Consider the following 20,516-nt stretch of genomic DNA (forward strand, 5'->3'; position numbering starts at 1 on the left):
TTCTATCTGGTTTCCATACAGCAAACAACTTTCAAACAAATGTTTCCACCACTTGTCTTTTAATAGTAATGGTATCAACACTCCAATTTCCTGTGAAGTTCAGTATCGCGCCACATTGGTTATAAAACTAGTACAAATGTACATAAAACCAGATTATAAAATTTTTTAAAACAGCTCAAGTTAGAATAAAACCTTTCAACATCTTATAATAACATGTTAGGCATGAAATCTGCAATCAGCCATGCAAGCTACATTAGGTAAAGTTAGAACAGAAGACATTGATTCAGAACTTTCTGCACCATACCGTTTTCTTAAAGACAGAAATTAACTTTTTTCAGAGCAACTTGCCATGAAACCCAAAAACTGTAAATCAAAACAAATTGCCATTCTGTTTTACACAAGTTGCATTTGAGTTGAACATGTTGTCAAATAGGTTAGACTTTGGTTAAGAGCTTGGTTTTGAAGCTTCTTATCCTCTGGGAACAGGTAGATGTCAACTCCATAAAAATGTGTTGCACAGCTTCAAATGTGTACTTGAGTTCTTTGGGAAACTCCATGTTGAGCCCATAAAGTAGGCCAAACAAGTAGGCAAAGGCAGTGGGAAGGTCTGGCAGATCATCAAGAATAATGTCCTCTTCCAAAACAATGGCAGTGTTGACCACTGTGGACTGCGAGTTGGGTCCCACGTAGTCCTCCAGAACAGTGAGGATGCCCACCGTAACACCTCGGGTTGCCCTCTCAACTGGATCTGTATCCTATGCAAAATAAAAAAAAACAACAGTACATATAAAGTCTCTGAAAACCAAAAATGAAGATTGAGTAGATTTGCATACTCACCAGACATGTTAAGAAGAGTTTGGTCTCGTCGTCGCGAACAAATATCGGTAACCCTTCCAAACTGATGGTTCGTCGATACTGGACTATGTTTGAGACCTAAAACAAGGAAATCAAATAAGACTCAGTCTCATTTATAAACCTACCATTTTGTTTTTAAAACACATTAAGTGTTGTTGCTCAAAATACAGCCTTAAGAAATAAGATGTTGAAATGAGTTATTACAGATAATTGGTCATGTTTTTGTCAGTTTTTTTTATTTATTTATTTTTTAAGTAATTTTGATGTGCAACAAATGTAGAGCACACTTATTACAACATTTATAACAAAAAGTGCCATGAGTGGGATGAGAGTTGAACTGTCTGTCATGACCTGCAATCTGCCAAACACAGCGCTGCTTGTTAGCTTATAATCCCATTCAGGACACACTTTTTGAAAACTAACAATTTTTACATCAATTTAGTAAATATTTAATAAAGTATCTTTCGTTACAGTGGGAACTTCAGGTTCCTCATAAACCAGACACAAATACATTTTTATATATTACCTGTTCATCAAACTTCTGCAACAGGGAATCCATGTCATTGCGGAAAGCAGCTTTTCTAATTCGATACAGCTTAATCAGCCGAAGTGAGTAAGTGTCGAGGGCAGTCATGAAGGTCCCCATGAGATCCTTGGTGGTAATGCGTGAGAATTCCGCACAAATCTACAAAGCAACAAAAAAAAAAAAAAAAAAAATATAGAAGAAAACTTTTAAAGGTACATTATATAAAAATCACATTGTTTTCAAATTTGGTTAAAAGAGCTTAATTTCAAAACATTTAGTTAGTCTCGGTTGATCTATTGGTCAGGCCTTGATTGGATTTTTTTTTCTTTTAGTGGTAGTGGTGGTACAAATTATAACTGACGTATTAAAAAAAAAAAAAAACAAGAAAAATCTGATCGGCAGATTTTACAGTAAGTCTATAGAATACCTAATCAAATGTTGATAAGACAAAATAATGGTTTCAATTGTTACAGGATGCATTGCAGAAAAGATAAATCAATAAATTGTATTTTAAATTCATTGAAAAAATTCCATTAATTTTATAGTTATGTAAGAATGAAGTAAGAATAACATCCTGTGGTCAAATTTGTATACTTTCATAACACGTAAGTGACTTTCTCAATCCTGTTCTGTGAGTTTCATGGCTGTTGCCTGCTAAGGGTCAGCACCAAAAGATTCTAGATGCCCAGTGAAGACAAGTCATTGCGGCGACCGTGGTTCAGGGTAGGGCTGCTCGATTATGGCAAAAATGATAATCACAATTATTTTCACTGAAATTGAGATCTCGATTATTTGACGATATTTATTTAACCCTTTAAGACCTACCATAGCACCAAGTCCGCCAGAGCTTTCTCTTTTTTTTTTTTATAAAAAATATATGTGTGTGTGTGTGTGTGTGTGTGTATATATATATATATATATATATATATATATATATATATATATATATATATATATATATATATATATATATATATATATATATATATATATATATATATATATATATATATATATATACACACACATATACACACACACACACGCTGTAGTGCCATTTCTGGGAGCATTTCAAGTTACTATACATCAATACAACTGTTATAGCCCATAATTTAATAATATGTATGCATTAAGTCCATAGTAACTACATTAATTGCATAAAAGTGCAATAAACTACAAAAAAAAAATAATTGAAAATCGTTTTTGTTACATATATTTCTACTTGGAGAAATTTAAGAGGCTTATCCCTCAAAACTTTAAATACAAAAAAGTTGCAAAAAATAGTTTACAACAACAGGAAGTTTATTTTGAGTGTCTTCATAGTTTTATTTTTGAGATACACCAATTTTTATATACTGCAGGAAAAACGAAAAACAATCCTATGATGCAAATTTGCAAAGAAAACAGCAGGTGCATCAAAATAAACTATTTCCAGCAGTGTAATTCGAGTTCTAAGCATCACAGAAACTATTCAGAAAAGTCAAACATGACTTATAAAAACACCAGTATAGGCTCTTAAGGCCTACAAGTAAAAAACTACATTTTCCGCGAAAATGACGTCACTTCCGGTTTAGGGCAGGAAATGGCGGACATGCGACAGTTCGTGCTGACGTCTGTTTCACTGTGGGAAGTGGCAACGCGTGTTTCTGTAATATTATGTTTTTGTTCCTGCAAGCACTTTTTATGCAATTTTTGCAAAGTTTTATGTGGAAGGAAACCGTGACCGAGGACAAGCTGATGGCATAAGATGTAAGTACAACTCCTCCGGTTTCATATACAAAACAAATTATTGCGCTAGCTTACGCGGTTCAGGTTCTACAGGGATTTAAAAATAGTTACGCAAAACTGAACGTGCGGCTCTTTAAAGGGTTAACAATAAGAATGTATTGAATAATGACTTTAAAAAATAATATAAAATAGTGTGCAACACCACTGAAGTCTTTTTTTTACCTCTCTTTTCAACCAACAGCAGTCACTCTCCTCTCCAAATAACTTCTGCTTAGCTTTCCGAGCTTCCCTCGGGTCCTCTTAATCAGCGGTCTCCAACCTTTTTTGCGCCACGGACCGGTTTATGCCCGACAATATTTTCACGGACCGGCCTTTAAGGTGTCGCGGATAAATGCAACAAAATAAAACTAGTACCGGTACCGAAAAAAAGAAGAGTTATTCATAACACACGTGAAAAGACCAAGGAAAACCGAGTTAACGATCAAAACGATAACAAAATAACGCTGAAAACCGATAAAAACCCTGAAACCATACATTTCACACCTGAGCCTCAACTCTCACGGCCCGGTACCAAACGACTCACGGACCAAGGCCCAGGGGTTGGGGACCGCTGCTCTTAATTGTTGTGACGCATGTTCGAAATGCAGAGAGGTGCGCTGGATTTGCCACACGGAGCAGCGTGAGAGTAAAGCACGAGGGAGGGGCTAATAATCGGCTCAGTCATTTTTAATGATCGTTGAAAGCCCAGATCGTAATCGTGATTAAAATTCGATTAATTGAGCAGCCCTAGTTCAGGGGGTTGGGAAGCTCATCTGTAACCGGAAGGATGCTGGTTCTATCCCCAGCTCTCTCTGTCCTGGTCGTTGTGTCCTTGGGCAAGACCCTTTACCCTACCGCTTACTGGTGTTGGCCAGAGGGGCCAGTGGTGCGATATGGCAGCGTCACTTCTGTCAGTCTACCCCAGGGCAGCTGTGGCTACAACTGTGGTTTCCCTGCACCGATGTGTGAGAGTGAGTGAGTGAGTAGTGGAATTGTAAAGCGCTTTGGGTGCCCAGAGAAGAGCGAAATAAAAGCAATCCGTTATTATACACAGTAAGTTGACAAGTAAATAGATTTCACTTCAATAGAGTTGTTGGTAATACCAACATTAGTTTCATATTTTTAGAGCCAAGTATTTTTTTATATTTTACCACTAGCATTGTTAGCTCAACGGTAGCCTTCAACCTTTTCTACAAGATATTGGAGTGATACAAACAGATGCTTCTCAAGGGCACAAGAAATGGAGCTCACGTTCATTTACTCACCCAGACAAGTTTCGAGGCATTTGGAGTTGTTCAGAAGGAATTTTAAAGGTCCTATATCATGTAAAATCAACTTTTTGGAGCTTTTAAACACATTTTAATGTTATTTCCTTAGATTAAAAACCCTCCAGAGTGGTTTTTGGCTTAATTCAGGCATTTCTTAGTTGTCTCAGTGAATCCTTTCCCCATAACCGTGGCTCAGCTCTCTCTTGCAAAACGACTGACTCGTAACATTGGGATTAAAATTTCTAACAACTCCAAATGCCTTGAAATTTTTCTGGGTGAATAAATGAACGTTTTCCATTCTAGAAATAAGACCACACTGGGGAAAAAGGGAAGAAAAAAAAAAACGGAAGTTTTCCTTTAAATATTTAAGAGATTATCTTACCTGTTCTTTCAAGAAGAGAGCTGGCCATCTAAGCTGCATTTCCTTGACCAAGGGCTGCATCTCCACAACTTCTTTCCTCCTGAGAGAGAATGTGATGTCCATCTTTTGGGTGATGAGTGCCATGTTCTTATCCCTCTTCTTCATTTCATCTTCCAAAATGCATCTTTCATTTTCAAGAGACTCATCATTGTAGTTTTCTGGGCCATCAGGGATAAAGTTGACTTCACCTCGCTTTGGTTTCTTTAAGGAAAATCTATTTGAGCAACTGTCATCTTCTTCCCCTCTTCTTTTTCGATTGACTGCAACTTCACTACATCCAGCTTGACTTAGCTTGGAATGGTAGTTGCCAAGCTTGAACTTAATGCTTGTTGCCCAACCATCATATCCTGTGCCATTGCCAGGCTCTTTGAGGCAGGGATGTTTGGAAACTAGCTCCTGTGCAACAGATGTTATTTCATTCTTGTCAGGGTACGCTTTGATTGCAAACATTTCTTGTGCCAGCTTGTCTAGAATTTCCATCTTGATGTCTCTTGTTACACTTAAATTTGCCCCTGCTTTCTTATATACCTCATTGCCCTTGTGAAGTTTTAACGCTACATCATAGGAAAAGGTTGGGATAGGAAATGGATTTGGCCACTGTGAAGTGCTATGCATGTAGGTCTTTGTGGATGAGGATGGGCTGAAAGAAGATGCTGAACTCACACTGGCTGTATCAATAGATGAGATAGCGCTATGATCAGATGGAGTCTGTGGTGGCGAGGCTGATGCATTTTCCTCCCAAATGAGGTGCAACACTGCCCGTCCAGCAGGTAGCTCCTTAATATCCATCAGGTTGCAAAGTGCGTTCCCAAAATCTGGGTCTTCATATTGTATTGCAAAGTCACCTTCAAGTCCAAGCTTTGCTTGTAGTTCATCTTGAAGCTGCTTCACAGATTCTGGAACAGTGGACAGTTGGATTTTTCTGATAAGTTTTGGACTGACGTGGACTCGCAGTAACAGGGCCTGTGAAGACAAACCAAAAAAGGGCGCAATTCTAAATAATTAACGAATTCAAAGTAATCAACTGAAAACTATTTAAGAATAATACATACCATCACTTTCAATGCAGGAGGCACGTAACAGGTGTCACCATCAGTTGTCCATCTACGCAGTATTCAGCTAAAGGGTGGTAATCATTCAAATCTTCTGGGTCAAGTATTTCCAGATCTTTGTAGCTGCTGTCAAGCCGATATGATCTGTAGTGTTCCATAAACCAAGAGGAGAGCTTTGTAGCAACAAATGACACTTTCCCAGAGTCTACCAAAATGTTCAGTATCTTGTAGAATTCAGGTAGTCCACTCAGTTGTCCTGATGAAATGATCATGCCTTTAACATACTGGGTCCCATACAGATAAACACATTTAGCAAATGACACAGCTTTTACCTGTGGATATTTCAGTTTCAAGCACTTCTGAAGATTTTCATTCAAGAAACAGATGTCAACTGTGTCAATATTATCAACATGCACACTTGGTTTAAAAAGACTGTGACCATCTAAGAAGTATGCCATCATTTGTTGATGCTTTGAAGAAAGTGTTAGTAGTATATTCTTAAAGCATTGGACATCATGCACAGTTTTCTTGAAAAAGTTGTGCTTGGATTCAAATCGAATAGTCCACAAATCAACTAAGGGACCAAAACAACACACAAGATGACTATAATGTTCAATATAGTGGTGTTTTGGCTTCAAATTAAAATCAGGAAAAGTCTCTATTAGTAATCGTCGATGATCCAATATTTTGGTGTCCAAGTATGACAATATTTCTTCTGATAGAGTTGTCGAGACAACAATTTCAACAAGCTCCTTAAGGTCCATCAATACTTCCCAAGATGGCTCATGTTCTGGTATACGGGTCCCAATGATAAAAGGCAGCAAACGCAAAAGTGTCCAGTTTTCATGTCCATTGCCACTCACTCTTCCTGTTCCAAAACTGGCTTTTGTAATTTGTTGTGGCTTGTTGAGCTTATCAGAGAATTTATATGGAAATGATTTTATACGTTTGTTTAGTCCTTCAAATGTAATAAAACCCTTTCTGATTAAATCTTGAAGACACAAACACAATTCCACAGGGACAACACCTTCAAAGAAATCATGTAATATATCTGGAGGAAATCCAGTGACTGGATGAAAATAGGACAACGCACTTAAGGCACAGGAACCTTTGACACCACACACACTTTGTCTTTGACCATCCTCAAGCTCTTCTAGAAAAATGTTATGCTGTTCCACAGTTCTTAATGGAAATTCTGTAGGATCAAGAGCTGCAATCTGATGTTTATCAATACTACAAAATCGACAAAATTTGTCAACATTAAAGGACTCCAAAAAGCCTGCAAGGCTGTGAGCCCCAAGGTTATCTGCACAGACACAAAATACAGTTCCCTTTAAAAAACTATTTAAAGATTCAACATACACCCCTGTGCTTTCAAGACATTTTAAATCCTCAATGAGTGGATAAAGAAAAGCATCATACCCAAACTGTTTAACGTCTACACTTTTACCAAGAAGAGCAAGCTGTATTGAGTGTAATGTAGAACGAAACCTTGCAGATAAGTTGAGTACAACCCAATAGACAGCAGTTATTTTATGAATTTTTCGAGATGTTCCTAAAGGGTTGCATATTTCAAAGTCGTCAATATACAAAGCTAAACTAATGCAAGTATCTTGCAATCCTAAAAGCTTGTTGTTTTTGAAATACTGCCCATCTCTAAATGATCTGTAACCTTCACTAATTTCTTTATCAAATGCTAACTTTTCAAAGAAACTTTTCTCTTTCAATAAGTTCTCCAAGACCTGGTTTACTGAGACATAAACAAATGTATTTCTAGTTCTCGCTTTGTAGATGTACTCTGTAGGCTCAATTACATGAAAATTATTCTTGAAATAAATATTTCTCTTGTAATCAGTAGATAATGCACCTTTTGGTTCTGTTGAGATAATTAATGGGTTGGTTTTGAAAAGTGCATCATTTATATTTTTAATTACATCATCATCTGCCTCAATGTTCTGTTCAGCAAGCACCTGTTTGATTCTTTGAAATGAATGAACCTGAGAAAATTTTAAAATGTCACCAATTTCCTCAATAATTCTCTGCAAAGCACTTTTAGAAACATGTAACAATGTTTGCATGCATAGAAAAAGTCAAGCTATTTTATGTTCAAGACATTGGTAATCTACAAACTCATTGTCCTCTTTATCACTTGATGCTACACCTGAACCACTTGGTAATGTCTCTGGCTCCTGAGAGGTATTTAAGGATTTATCAGGGGAGCTACTTTCACTAGGACATGCATTTGCATGAGAAATCAGTCTAATACAGTTTTTTATATCTTTTGAGTTTTTGTGCTTTCTGCTTGTGTGTGACGTAAAGGTTGATAAATTGTTGGTAGCATAGTCACATTTTTGGAAAGGACAGGATACAGTCTGATTTTTTTTTAAGTGCCTTAAAATATGTGAAATAAATGTATGCTGTGAGCAGTTTTCCTTAAATTCACAAAAAAATGTTGAGATCTCCTGCCTTTTCTTAGCCCTGTTGTGTGATCTGCTGAGGTGAGACTTCAATGCCCCTCGTGTCCTGAACGAACAGACGCAGTCACTGTAAACACAGGGCAAATGAAATCCTCTTCTATGTCGTAGCTGGTGATGTCTTAAGAGTACTTCTTGGCTTGAACAGACAAAAGAGCAGAACTGGCACTGCATACAAAAGCTATAATGAGAAGAGAGGAGAGGACAGTGTCAACAATTCAAAAGAAACCTGAATTAATCTCAAATTACCAAAGTTACATTACCTGATAATGTGTTTGGGGCGGGGAGCAGGCACTCCTGTTCCGATTCCTCTCCTTACCAACTCCTCATCAGTCCCTCATAAATCAGGACAAGCAGTGGTCTGGAGTTGGCTTTTAATTCTCTAAATAAAAATAGCAATTAGTTTTAAAATAAAATGCCAGCTTCCTGACATTACTTAAGAATTTTTTTCTCCTGTCCTAATTTTTTTGGCTCACTAAAGTGAGCTGATTCTGCCTTGTAAAATGCCATGTGAAACACAGTAAAACAAATAATTTACAAAACATACATTACATCAAATGTTTAATTTATTTAATTTATTATTAACAAATTGTATTCTACATGGAATGCACCAACAGTATACTGGGATGTATTATGTAAGCAAAGGATAATTTTGTGTGATTGGTTTTACAACTTAGAATGACAAACATTGGATTGAGAGTATGAGTGGGATAAAACTCCTGAAGCATCTGTTTAAATTATCAGTGCATTTATTAATGGTGCTCCATAAATAAACCAAAACAATGTTGTTTTGTGCATAACAAAAAGCTCACAATTGTGCAGTCAAAATGTAAAATAAAAGATGCTGAGCATAATAACAAAGACAGATTTTGCAGCTGCTCTGTTTCCAAGTTCTACTGCGCAACTGACAGCCTGGAGTTTGAAATCCTCTTTGTAACCGTGTCTCTTACAGGTGCCATTTATGGTCCTTACACACATAATATGGTAATATTACGTTGAAGCAGAGTACGTATCACTCTGCGAGGCTCCTCGGTAGCCGTAATGCTCCAACAATCCATCAAGCAGTGCAGCTTCATAGCTTAGCAAAGTCGTACCAAAACATTTGACATATTTTTTTAAGCTGTGTACCACATAAAATTGGTTCGAGGTCAGTAAGCACAACCAGAATTCATACATAAGGCAGACTGTCGATTTTTGAGATGAAAGGATTTTAGGCCGTGCGTCAACGCGTTAGCCCGGTTAGCTCACTAACGCCACCCAGCCCCACGCACGGGGTGATCCGCGGTAACTAGTTAACGGAGATTTGCCCCGTTAATGCAGTTATGGCATTAACTTTACGCTGACAGCACTAAAATAGTAATCTTCAAATGTTTTCTTTTTACCGACCAGCTCCTCTTTGATAGCTGCCGTGTCCATCTTGTCGTTGCCTGCAGGTGAAGCGATGGGGGAGGGGGAGTTGTGTTCAGTGAAGGAGAGAGGCGGAGTAACACAGCGTAGAGACAAAAGTGGACGAAAGAGAGGCAAACTTGCGGCTCCACGAGTATAATTATAATGTAACAGACTATATCGATATAAACGATATTGTCACATCTCATATTTCATTTAGTGGAGCTCGCTGGCCATGAGGACTCCACCACCCCGTTCACACAGAAACTAAAGCACACATTTTATTGGCTAAATGTGATTCGAACAAATTAAGACATAGCAGCAGGCGCCCCCGAATTTTATTTTATTTTATTTAAATAGCGGCGGTCATGAGTGAGTCAGCCTATTTTGTTTCGTTAGGTGGTATGGCGGCCACAGACTGCACTTCATGAAATACGCATAGGGGGCGTCGCGGAGGCTTGTCAGATATGAGCGCGCCTCTTTAGTAGAGAAGTTTGTCGGATTTTCATTGTTTTGTGACATGGCACGTAGTTTGTGACATGGAATCTTAAATGATATAGTAAACACATACCCATAAGCCACAAGGCCTCTTAGCCAAGAAAGTAATGCTATGCTAAGTTTCGGAAAAATACGAAGAACTTCAGTTGTGATATTTCTAAAAGACAAACTGAGACTGTTCAAACATATACTGTCTGATATAATAAAAGAACCATTACTTGCCTTTAGAAACTTGAGATGAACGATCTATCCAGCTCCTGGTATAAAAAGCCTCACGTTCTCATTAAGGCAGACGGCCAGGTGGCTTTCAGTCCTTGCAAAAGCGCAAAGTAGACCCCGTAGCATCCAAAAATATGAGATGCGCATGCGTACTCAGGCACAGAAAGGCGCCAATAGCTTCAACTCATGTAAAACTTGAATTCATTCATTTTGCCAGCAATAAATTTCATCTGAGACCAACTTTTGCTCCAAAACGTTAAATGATTAGTTGAAACCCTTAATGTATTTGAGTTTATGGGCCAACTGAACTTTTATTGTTGAATTGTGAAAGAAATGACTGTAAGCTCAACAACTGCAAGTTTGATTTTTTACAGTGTTGTTTTGTTGCTTTAATTAATTTATTATCAACACCAATATAAAATTATGCACAAAAGAAATGACTAATGTTAAAAAAACCCTGTGGTTTTATTTATATATGTTTATATATAAATATATACCGTGGCCCCTAGAGACAAAGCACGTACAAACTCCAAAACACGTACAAATTCCAAAGCACGTACAAAGCTACCTAGATCACTTAAATTACATAATTGAAAGCATATGTGTATTGTCTGTGTATTTATACACAAACTCTTTCACCTCTCACTCTTTTGTTCCAGTGGAGCCATAGGTTGAAAGGGCAGAGCACGTCGTACACCATTGTTGTCTTCTTCAGCGTCAATGTGGAAATCTTTTCACCCTTTGGGTTATTACTGTGTTTGTGGAATCTTCTTGCAATAGCTGGCATGAACCCAAGTGGCTCGACCTTCGACCTAAACTGCTGTCAAGCTGGTCTGATCAGCACCCGGTCTCCCAGTCTGGGAATTCCCCACCTTGGGAGGATTTCAGCATTCACCATGTTATACTCACACATAAGGCCAAGTGTTGGAATTTAATAATCTTTAATACAAATATACCTCATTGTTACGTATCTCACAACTGCTTAATATTTAGCATCACACACTTGTTTATACTTTATTTCACACGGTTAAGTATTGTAAAGTTTTTTTCACAATTCGGCTGATAAATAAATATAATATTTATTCACCTAGATAATCCTACATTATTTATTTTTAAAAGTGATTATTATTATCCAATGTTTGATGATTTGTTTTTTTTTTTTTTTGTTTGCCTGTCCCGTTTGGCTCTTTTGCCATCAGAATTGTTGTCTAAAGGCAAAGAAAGATGCCCAACGGATTTACTTTACCAAATTGACCATCCCAGCCTTGCTGTAATGGTCCATTTGATTCACCTTTTATTGTTCATTTTATTTTCACTTACTGAATACGGGACAGACTGGACTGGGGGAAAGAAGGGGAGAAAGAAAGAGGGAAAGAGAAACAGCTGAGAAGAGGGACGGGGGAGAAGGGCAAAAAACAAAAACCAACAGAATGAGCAGAGAAAAAAAAAAAAAGAAAGAAAGAAAAAAAAAATGCATATATCGATCACCTGGATCACCTGCTGAGAAAGAAAAAAGAAAACAAGCAGAAGAGAACAAGAGTAATAGAATAAACAACATCACAATGATATATGGGAATATGACAGTAAATACTAAATATTAAACATTATTGTGCAGCACATAAGATCAACAGAACACAGTGTGCTTTGAGGTAGGAGCCAAAAAGGGTGTAGTTTGTGGGTGTGATCACCCGTGTGTACACCTGTGAGCATGGACGCGCTTGTTTTTTTAAAAGGTTCCTTCATGTAATGATCTGCTAGAGGGTGTGGGGGGGCCACAGCCCCGTCCTCCAGGGCATGAAGCAGGTATGGAGGAGATCAAAACTCCAGACATCCAGAGGCCCCCAGAACACAAGAGACCAAGGAAGACCAACAGAGGGGCAGCCGCGCCACTGTCCCAGAAAGAGCTGAGGAGAGTCCCAGATGAGGGCTCACTCAGCAGCCGCGGAGCAGAAGCCAGGGGGAGTTGCAGTGACGCGCCCGTGAGCTCCGCCGGCAGCCAGCCGTGCCTGAGTGACCGAGCCCCAGACCGAGAGGCCGAGGGCACCCCACCTCCGAAGTGGCCCGAGTGAGCCCCAGGCTCCAGGCCCCGATAAGCGGCCGCCAAGGAGTGAGCCGGTGTGTACCTGGACGCCCATCCCCGGACACAAAGAACCGCCAACGCACCGATGTCTGAGGGAGTCCGCCACTGGCAGGGAAGTGGTGGTAGGGGGAGATAGGCCTCCAAACCTTGGAGGGCCTAAGATGTCCCCAGAGAGGTGGCGCCTGACACCCAACCTGACATATAGACACAGAAATACAGGCACACACATATACAAACATCCATTCCCACCCTCATGCTCTCATATGCACTTACTCCACACTCAACCAACGTGGAGACAGACATAAAGAGACGCTGTACACACGATCACACTCCCCAAGCGTACTCTACAAACCGGGTCTAGGTACCCTTGCCCCTGGAGGGGGAACTGCACCCAGACCCAGGTGGTGTTACCCTTTTCCCTGCGGTGGGGGGAGGCAGACCGCCCCGACTCCGCAGCAGCAGGGAGGCCCCACACTCCAGACCGCAGTCGGACGGCCAACTCCTCCTCCTAGCCCCCCCGCTCCAGCAGGTCGCAGAGAATGGGGGTGAGAGAAGACTCCAAACCTCCCTCCACCCGCTCATTGTAGTGTTGATGCATGTGTGTTCAAAGGTGCATTTAAAACCCAGGAGTGCATGGAGCTACCTGCCAGAGAGCAGCAGGTAAGCGCATGGTCCCTCCTGCTAGCCCTCAATGTCTACGTGTATGTAACCTTGAGAGGTGGGCAACGACGCCAGGGGTGGGGTGTACACCCTGATGGTACTTTGGATTCCGTGTATCGTGCCCACCCCCAAGATCCTATATGTATGTGTAATGAGAGTGTGAGTAATGTGAATGTCTAAGTTGTGGGATAAAATTGAGGCAGAGGCAGCCAGAAGGGGACGGGGGGGGGGGGGGGGGTAGCCTCCTCTGCACCCTGGTGACATACCCCTACTCCAAGGTCCTGCATGTGTGGGTGGTTGTGGTGGAGCGGGAAGAGGGAGGCAGCTGGAGATGGGGAGGGAAGGAAGGGAGGGGCAAGTGACCCCTCCCTGGGGCCAGCTCCCCCGCTGACCCCAGTAGGCACCCCCATACTCCGCGACCTGCCAGGGAAAGGGGGCCCAGGCCCATCCAGACCGGGGCCCAGCGCAGCAGCGCCTCCCGGCCCCACAGAGCCCGGGACAGTCCACCCAACCCCACCACAGAGAAAACTGCACCCACCCCACCATCCACTCATCTTCCAGACTACATAAGACAATAAACACCCAGGCTGAGATCTTCCTCCACCTCTCCTGTATCTCCCCCTCCTGCAGGGAGAGCTCCCGAGGAGAGGAAAGCTCCTGCAAGATGTGACAATCTCCCCCACCAGTTGAAGAGCCCCCCAGGTGGCTCGATGCACCGGCGGCACCCTGCTCCAGGGCTGGGCCCCCATGCACCCACCCGCCCACAACCCCGGCAACACACCAACCAGGACCCAAGCCCCCGAGGCCCGGCCCGGGCCCCAGCCCATAGACGGAGCGCCCCCAGAACCTCACGCCCATCCCGGACCCACCCAGGGGCAGCCAGGCTACCAGGTCAGTAACCCACGTCCGTCAGCACAGACCCTCCCCTAGCCCCGCTGCACGCAGCCGCGAGGAAACAGTCACCTGAGAGCCAACAGAGCCCCTAACCGGACATGACCGCTACCCCGGGTTGAGCCCCCCAAGGAAGATGCCTCCGGGGAACCCCCCGACGCCCTAAGCCTGTCCCTACCCCCACACCAATCACAACAGTGAAGGCGGGACCAAACTATGACCCCCCACCCCCACTAGGTGATGGAGCTGATCAAAGGAGCCCAGAGCAATTGATCTGATGTGGTGGCAGAGGTTGTATCAAGACTAATGTAATCTAATAGATAATTTCTATATTGGTTAGAATTAAGATTATTTTTATTTTTCCAGTTCATGAGGACTGTTTTCTTGGCTATGCATAGGGCAGTGAAAACCATATGGGCGATATTCTTTTCTGAAGTGACATTATCTAAGCTGCCCAACAAACACACTAAGGGGGAAGTTGGAATGTTACATTTCAGACACTTCGATAAGTCTTCACATATCTCGCGCCAAAACTTCTGAACTGGTGGACAGAACCAAAGAGCGTGGATATAATTGTCCGGTGAATTGGTTTGGCAGTGTGAGCAGTTGTTGGTAGACGTAAAGCCCATCTTGAACATCCGATGACCTGTATAGTGCACTCTATGTAATATTTTGTATTGAATTAATTGAAGACTGGGATTTCTAATTAGATGAAAGGTTTTTAAGAAAATCTGAGACCAGAAGTTTAGGTCTAAGTTAACTGATAAATCCGCTTCCCATTTTGCAATAGGAAGTGATATTGATTCATCTGTTTTAGAAAGCATTCTGTATATTTTGGATAGTAATTTGGGGGTTTTAAGAGTAAGAAATTGAACCACACTTGGTGGTGTTTGTAGTTCAACTTGACCCGGTTTAAATTTCTTTTTTACTATGGATTTAATTTGTTGATATTCTAAAAATCTTTTCTTGTTTATCCCATATTGTGTAACTAGTCCGTCAAATGAGATAAATTCTGTTCCTTCTAGTATATGTTCTAAATTTTTGATTCCTTTACCACTCCAATCTGAAAAGTTTATCATATTATTGTTTTGTAATATGTCAGGGTTGTTCCAGATAGGTGTACGTTTGCATGGGATTAATGAAGACGCTGTCAATTTTAGAAACTCCCACCATGCTGTCAGAGAAGAGCTGATGTTGATGCTTTTAAAGCATTCATGTCGTTGGATGTTTGAGCTGATAAATGGTAGGTCTGAGATCTCTAGATTATTGCAAAGTGCTTGTTCTACATCTAACCAAGGTTCATCTAAGAGGGTATGTTTTAGCCATCCTGAGATAAACTGAAGCCTGTTGGCTAAGAAGTAGTGCTGAAAGTTAGGCAGTTCTAGTCCTCCTTTATCCTTGGTCTTTTGTAGTGTTTTTAAGCTTATACGTGGGGGTTTATTTTTCCAAAGGAATTTGGACATACATGAATCTAGCGATCTGAACCAATCTTGTGGCGGTTTAGTTGGGATCATTGAGAATAAATAATTTATTTTTGGTAAGACCATCATTTTTATAGCGGCAACCCTTCCCATGAGTGATATGGGTAGACATTTCCATCTAGCCAGATCATCTTCTACCTTCTTTAAAAGTGGGATATGGTTTAATTTAGTTAGATCTGCAAGCTTGGGAGAAACATTAATACCTAAATATTTTATATTTCCCGATTGCAGTGGTGTAGAAGAGGAATTATGGAGGGAGCAATTAATCGGTAGAACTGTAGATTTTGACCAGTTAATTGAGTAATCTGATATTCTTGCAAAAGAGTTTATCAATTCAATCACCCCAGAGATATTGGTTTGTGAATTTTGGAGAAAGAGTAACACATCATCCGCATAAAGGCTGATTTTATGTTCCACGTTCTTGCATTTTATGCCCTTAATTACTGAATTCTGTCTAATTGCTGCTGCTAGTGGTTCAATAAAAATTTGACCATTGTTGTCTTCTTCAGCGTCAATGTGGAAATCCTTTCACCCTTTGGGTTATTACTGTGTTTGTGGAATCTTCTTGCAATAGCTGGCATGAACCCAAGTGGCTCGACCTTCGACCTAAACTGCTGTCAAGCTGGTCCGATCAGCACCCGGTCTCCCAGTCTGGGAATTCCCCACCTTGGAAGGATTTCAGCATTCACCATGTTATACTCACACATAAGGCCAAGTGTTGGAATTTAATAATCTTTAATACAAATATACCTCATTGTTACGTATCTCACAACTGCTTAATATTTAGCATCACACACTTGTTTATACTTTATTTCACACGGTTAAGTATTGTAAAGTTTTTTTCACAATTCGGCTGATAAATAAATATAATATTTATTCACCTAGATAATCCTACATTATTTATTTTTAAAAGTGATTATTATTATCCAATGTTTGATGATTTTTTTCAGTAAATACTACTGATACACATATCAGTTTATTTGTAAAACAACACAGGAACAGTGATTACAAGAATGATCACAGTTGTCATTATTTATTGGGTTAAAAAAACTTTTAAAGAGCAAAAGCAGAAGAATAAGAATATGTGAGACTGTTTGGCATCATAATATCATGATAATGATATAATGATCTTATATTATAATAATGAATACACTGAACTGTAGGAAGGTCAAATATCTAATATATAATATAAATTTTTGCATGATATTGGTAAGAAGAAGTCATCTTACAATAAGACATCAACATTACACACTGTTTATTAACACATGGAAATAAATGGCAGGCTGTGTGAATGAATTATCCTTAAAGTATGTTTTAACTGCCCAATCCATGCTTATCTAAGATGGCATCTGTGGGAGCTGTCATGTCCCGTCAACTAAATTTGCCTGTTATTGTTTGTGTTTTACAAAGTGAACTGGACACAAAAGTAATACTGATTTTGATTTTGCTGACTGGTTCTTCTTCTGGGAAGTAACATTGTTATAATCACACAACAACAACAACAACAACAACAACAACAATAATAATAATAATAATAATAATAATGGCACAAAGTTAATGTAGTCAGGAAAAACAATACAGTGAAGAAATAAACCATCACAGCACCATTTAAACAATTAGCTGTTTCCATTAGATTCATTTTTAGATTCATTTCATAAGCACATAATTTTATTAAACCTTATAAAAATTTAATCTGCCGTTATATTTACAGCTGGTAAAAAGTCCCCCAAATTTTTCAATCAAAGGTTTTAACATGTTTATTAATCTCATATACAGCCTTATACCTCAGTAATCAAATCTGACTTTTCTCTGCTCTGCCTGGTGTTCACTGACTTCATGTCACTGGCAGAGTGTTTTTTCTCTTTCTTCAAGGCACTCTCCAGCACATTCAGGATGGATTTTCGGACTTCAGCCTTAAAATCTTGTCTTAAGAAGACATACAGCAGTGGATTCAGGCAGCAGTGAAGAACCATCAAATTCGAGGCAACATTCGACACAATTAGAAAGGCAAAGTGAAATGTTGCATTTGGTGCCTTAAATATCACCAGCTGAATAAGATCAATGATGTAATAGGGAGCCAAGCACAGAAAAAAGGCAACAATAATGGAAGTGATAACTTTAAAGGGGCGACTTGATTGGCTGGCCAGGCTGTGGTTTCTCCTGAGACGATGGATGATGACAGCATAACAAGAGACAATGACAGTTAAGGGGACTGCAAATCCGAGAAGGAAGTGGGTGATAACAATGGTCTGAATGACAGTTGGTGTTGCTTTTTCAAAAAAACCAATGTTGGAGCAGTAAGTTGTGTTTTCAGTTTCTTTCTTTGTGTCCATGTAAAAATAATGTTGAATGTTGACAATCAAAGCCAACATCCAAACACACAGACTAACATAGGTTGCACTGCGTACATTTCGGTGGTTCTGAGCCCAGACAGGCCACACCACAGACACACATCTGTCCACACTGATCACCACCATAATGTAGACACTGGCATACAAGTTTAGAATGATTAGAGTGCCGCACAGCTTGCACATGAAATTGCCAAAGGGCCAGTGAAACTGCAAAGCCAGGGATGTTGCTCTAAGGGCTAGAAACACTGCAAAGATGAAGTCAGCCACAGCAATGTGGAGGTACCAAATTGTGTTAACAGTTTTCTTCATCCTGAACCCGGTCACCCAGATAACCAGTCCATTCCCGAGCACACCAAGGAGAGACACCAGGGAGAAAACAACAACAGCCACGGTGGTAAGAGACGAAAACAAGTCAACCCAAGAATCATTTAGATCAGGTGCAGCAGTTGTATTGATTAGACTGGCCATCTCCATTATTGTTTATCAAGAAACCTGTAATATCAAGAAAACAAAAAGAACAGAAAAGAGACATCAGGGTCTGTATGAATGTATGCAAAGTAATCTTTAATTTTCCTAATCTTTTAGATTTCTGCTTGAGTAGAGCTGTTAAGCTGTTAAGGCAGATTAAGGTCTAGATTTCACAAGTGATAAGCCAAGAAGGAAATGAAGAAATTTCAAAGTGAATTTAAGAGATGAACTAATCAATTAAAGCAATTTTTAAAATAAGATATTGTATCTCAAGATGAATAAGTTTTACAACAAAGTGGGTATAACAGGGACATGCTTGTTGTTAACACAGTAACTCATGAAGTTACTGAAATTATCAATAAAAGGTGCAGGAAAATAAGGAGGTGTTTTTGTCTGACCTTTGATTTATGTAACAATTAGACACAAGGATGAAAAAAAGAACAAAATTTGGTGACAAAAGGTTTGATAAAATCTCTTAAATGATTTTAAATGAAGTAATCTTAAAAAGCAGCACTTATTGTGAAGCAAAATATTTAAGCTCATTCAAACTATGCTATTTTAATCTATTCAATGAGTGGTGCATATATGTAAAAATAAATCCATAGATGATGATTTTCATGAACCAGCAGCCTTTTTCAGAAGTTGAAATATTTTGCCACAAAGGCAGATTCCCCTCTGTTCATGTTGCCCAGTGCAATTTCATGTCAGTTGTAATTAAAGACTTTTTATGTTTATGTAATGAGGAGAACTGTAATGACCTTCGTGTTTGGTTTGAATACACCTTAATACAGCAAAGCGTTTTTTACAACAATTAGAAACAGACAGAAAAACATACGCACGATCACTGTGTGAGAAACAAGTTATAATATGACAGAAAACAATTACTTCAAGAATTCTCATCAAAGCAGTGCTCTCTCTTAAATGCAACAGCTTAGCTTGTTTGCTTAATTTTAATAAATTATCTTATTGTATTATGTAAATACCAGGGTCAGTCTATTCCTGCATAGCAAATATGTGATGATTTTACAAACTTACAAAAGGAAAATATCAAAGATCATTTACCTTTAGGGAAGCTCCCTTGTTGGTTGTTGATGAATGCAATGCAGAAAAATGCCAGGTTAATATATGTGAGGTAAGACGTCACTGCCCACAAAGAAAGAAATTGAGAGAGAGCGAGAGGGAGAGAGAGAGAGAGCAAAAGATGTCTAAAATCTAAAATATAGTGTGCCACCAGTATAGCTCTGTTATCAGCATCCTGTTTTGCAAGCTTGGTCAGCTTTTGTATTTACTCTGAAAGTTGCCATTTTTGCCCTTACATTTATCTCATTTATTCTTTCTCTTGATTCTTAGTTTATTTCTGTCTTAACTTTTACAGTGTTCAAAGAATTAAAGGGACACTTTGAAAACACATCAGACCTTAATGGGAAAACAATGTGCCGAGCTTGAAGGACAGACTGCCCGCATAGGCGAGAGGGGAATTTTAAAAAAATATTGTAGGAGGTGACTTTGCCTCTGAACAGGAAAATATGTACAGTCGGGGGTCAAAGTGGGTTCAGCAGGTGGGGAAACAATGACTCTCTTCTCTTTTTGCTTCTCTCTCTTAGCTTTTTGTTAAAGCAAAAATAATAACCCTACTTTGAAAATGGAAAACTAGAAAGAACAGATATTTATTTAAAATGTAGGGACCGTCACTCACCAGGAGAAATGCAGGACTAAGTGGACAATGGGCAGTGAACAATTTCATTACATTATCTAATGGCAGTCAGGGTGCTGTTACCTTGCCTAGAGGTGTGTGCATTACTTCAAAGATTAGCAGTACCCAGTAGAGGAGGCACCGGAAGCAATGTGAGAGAAGTGGGGCAAGCCTATTAGGCCACCTATTAGGTAATTCAATTAGTTATTATTGCCAATGATTGCTCACTAGATCACAAAATATACCACATACTTTTATGAACCACAAAGGTGAGGGACCGCTGTTTTTTCAATAAGTCTTGGACTCTGTCATTCAGCTAGCTGGGTTAACAAGCTACCGCACCAACTGAGCCTTAAGTTAAGACTCATGGTGGGGAAGTGTGTGTTTACATCATTGACGCTTGGTGCTAAAGTGCTACTGTTGTGC

General features: G+C 39.7%; 2 protein-coding genes across 3 annotated transcripts; both read right to left on the reverse strand.

The window, feature by feature from the left end:
- Window positions 1-113: 113 nt before the first annotated feature.
- Window positions 114-9,803, reverse strand: LOC308405871 (uncharacterized protein). 2 transcript variants are annotated; one of them, XM_080896648.1, is made up of 8 exons: window positions 9,750-9,803; window positions 8,627-8,745; window positions 8,356-8,544; window positions 5,890-6,033; window positions 4,799-5,800; window positions 1,382-1,540; window positions 838-933; window positions 114-755 (listed from the first exon to the last, which is right to left on the reverse strand). In XM_080896648.1, exons 4-8 carry the CDS (start codon window positions 5,890-5,892, stop codon window positions 435-437), a joined length of 1,581 nt encoding a protein of 526 aa, XP_080752774.1. In that variant the 5' UTR covers window positions 5,893-6,033; window positions 8,356-8,544; window positions 8,627-8,745; window positions 9,750-9,803; the 3' UTR covers window positions 114-434. The 2 variants fall into 2 exon arrangements, with proteins under 2 accessions (XP_080752774.1, XP_080752775.1); XM_080896649.1 differs by lacking the exons at window positions 8,627-8,745; window positions 9,750-9,803 and having other exon boundaries at window positions 8,356-8,613.
- A 7,553-nt stretch (window positions 9,804-17,356) lies between these two features.
- LOC308405540 (chemerin-like receptor 1) lies at window positions 17,357-18,403 on the reverse strand (the record flags this gene model as incomplete). Its single annotated transcript, XM_080896211.1, has 1 exon — window positions 17,357-18,403. One exon carries the CDS (start codon window positions 18,401-18,403, stop codon window positions 17,357-17,359), a length of 1,047 nt encoding a protein of 348 aa, XP_080752337.1.
- Between the last annotated feature and the right edge of the window lie 2,113 nt (window positions 18,404-20,516).

This window comes from Rhamphochromis sp. 'chilingali' (assembly GCF_963969265.1).
Source record: "Rhamphochromis sp. 'chilingali' genome assembly, chromosome: 11".
In the NCBI taxonomy this organism is placed as follows: domain Eukaryota; kingdom Metazoa; phylum Chordata; class Actinopteri; order Cichliformes; family Cichlidae; genus Rhamphochromis; species Rhamphochromis sp. 'chilingali'.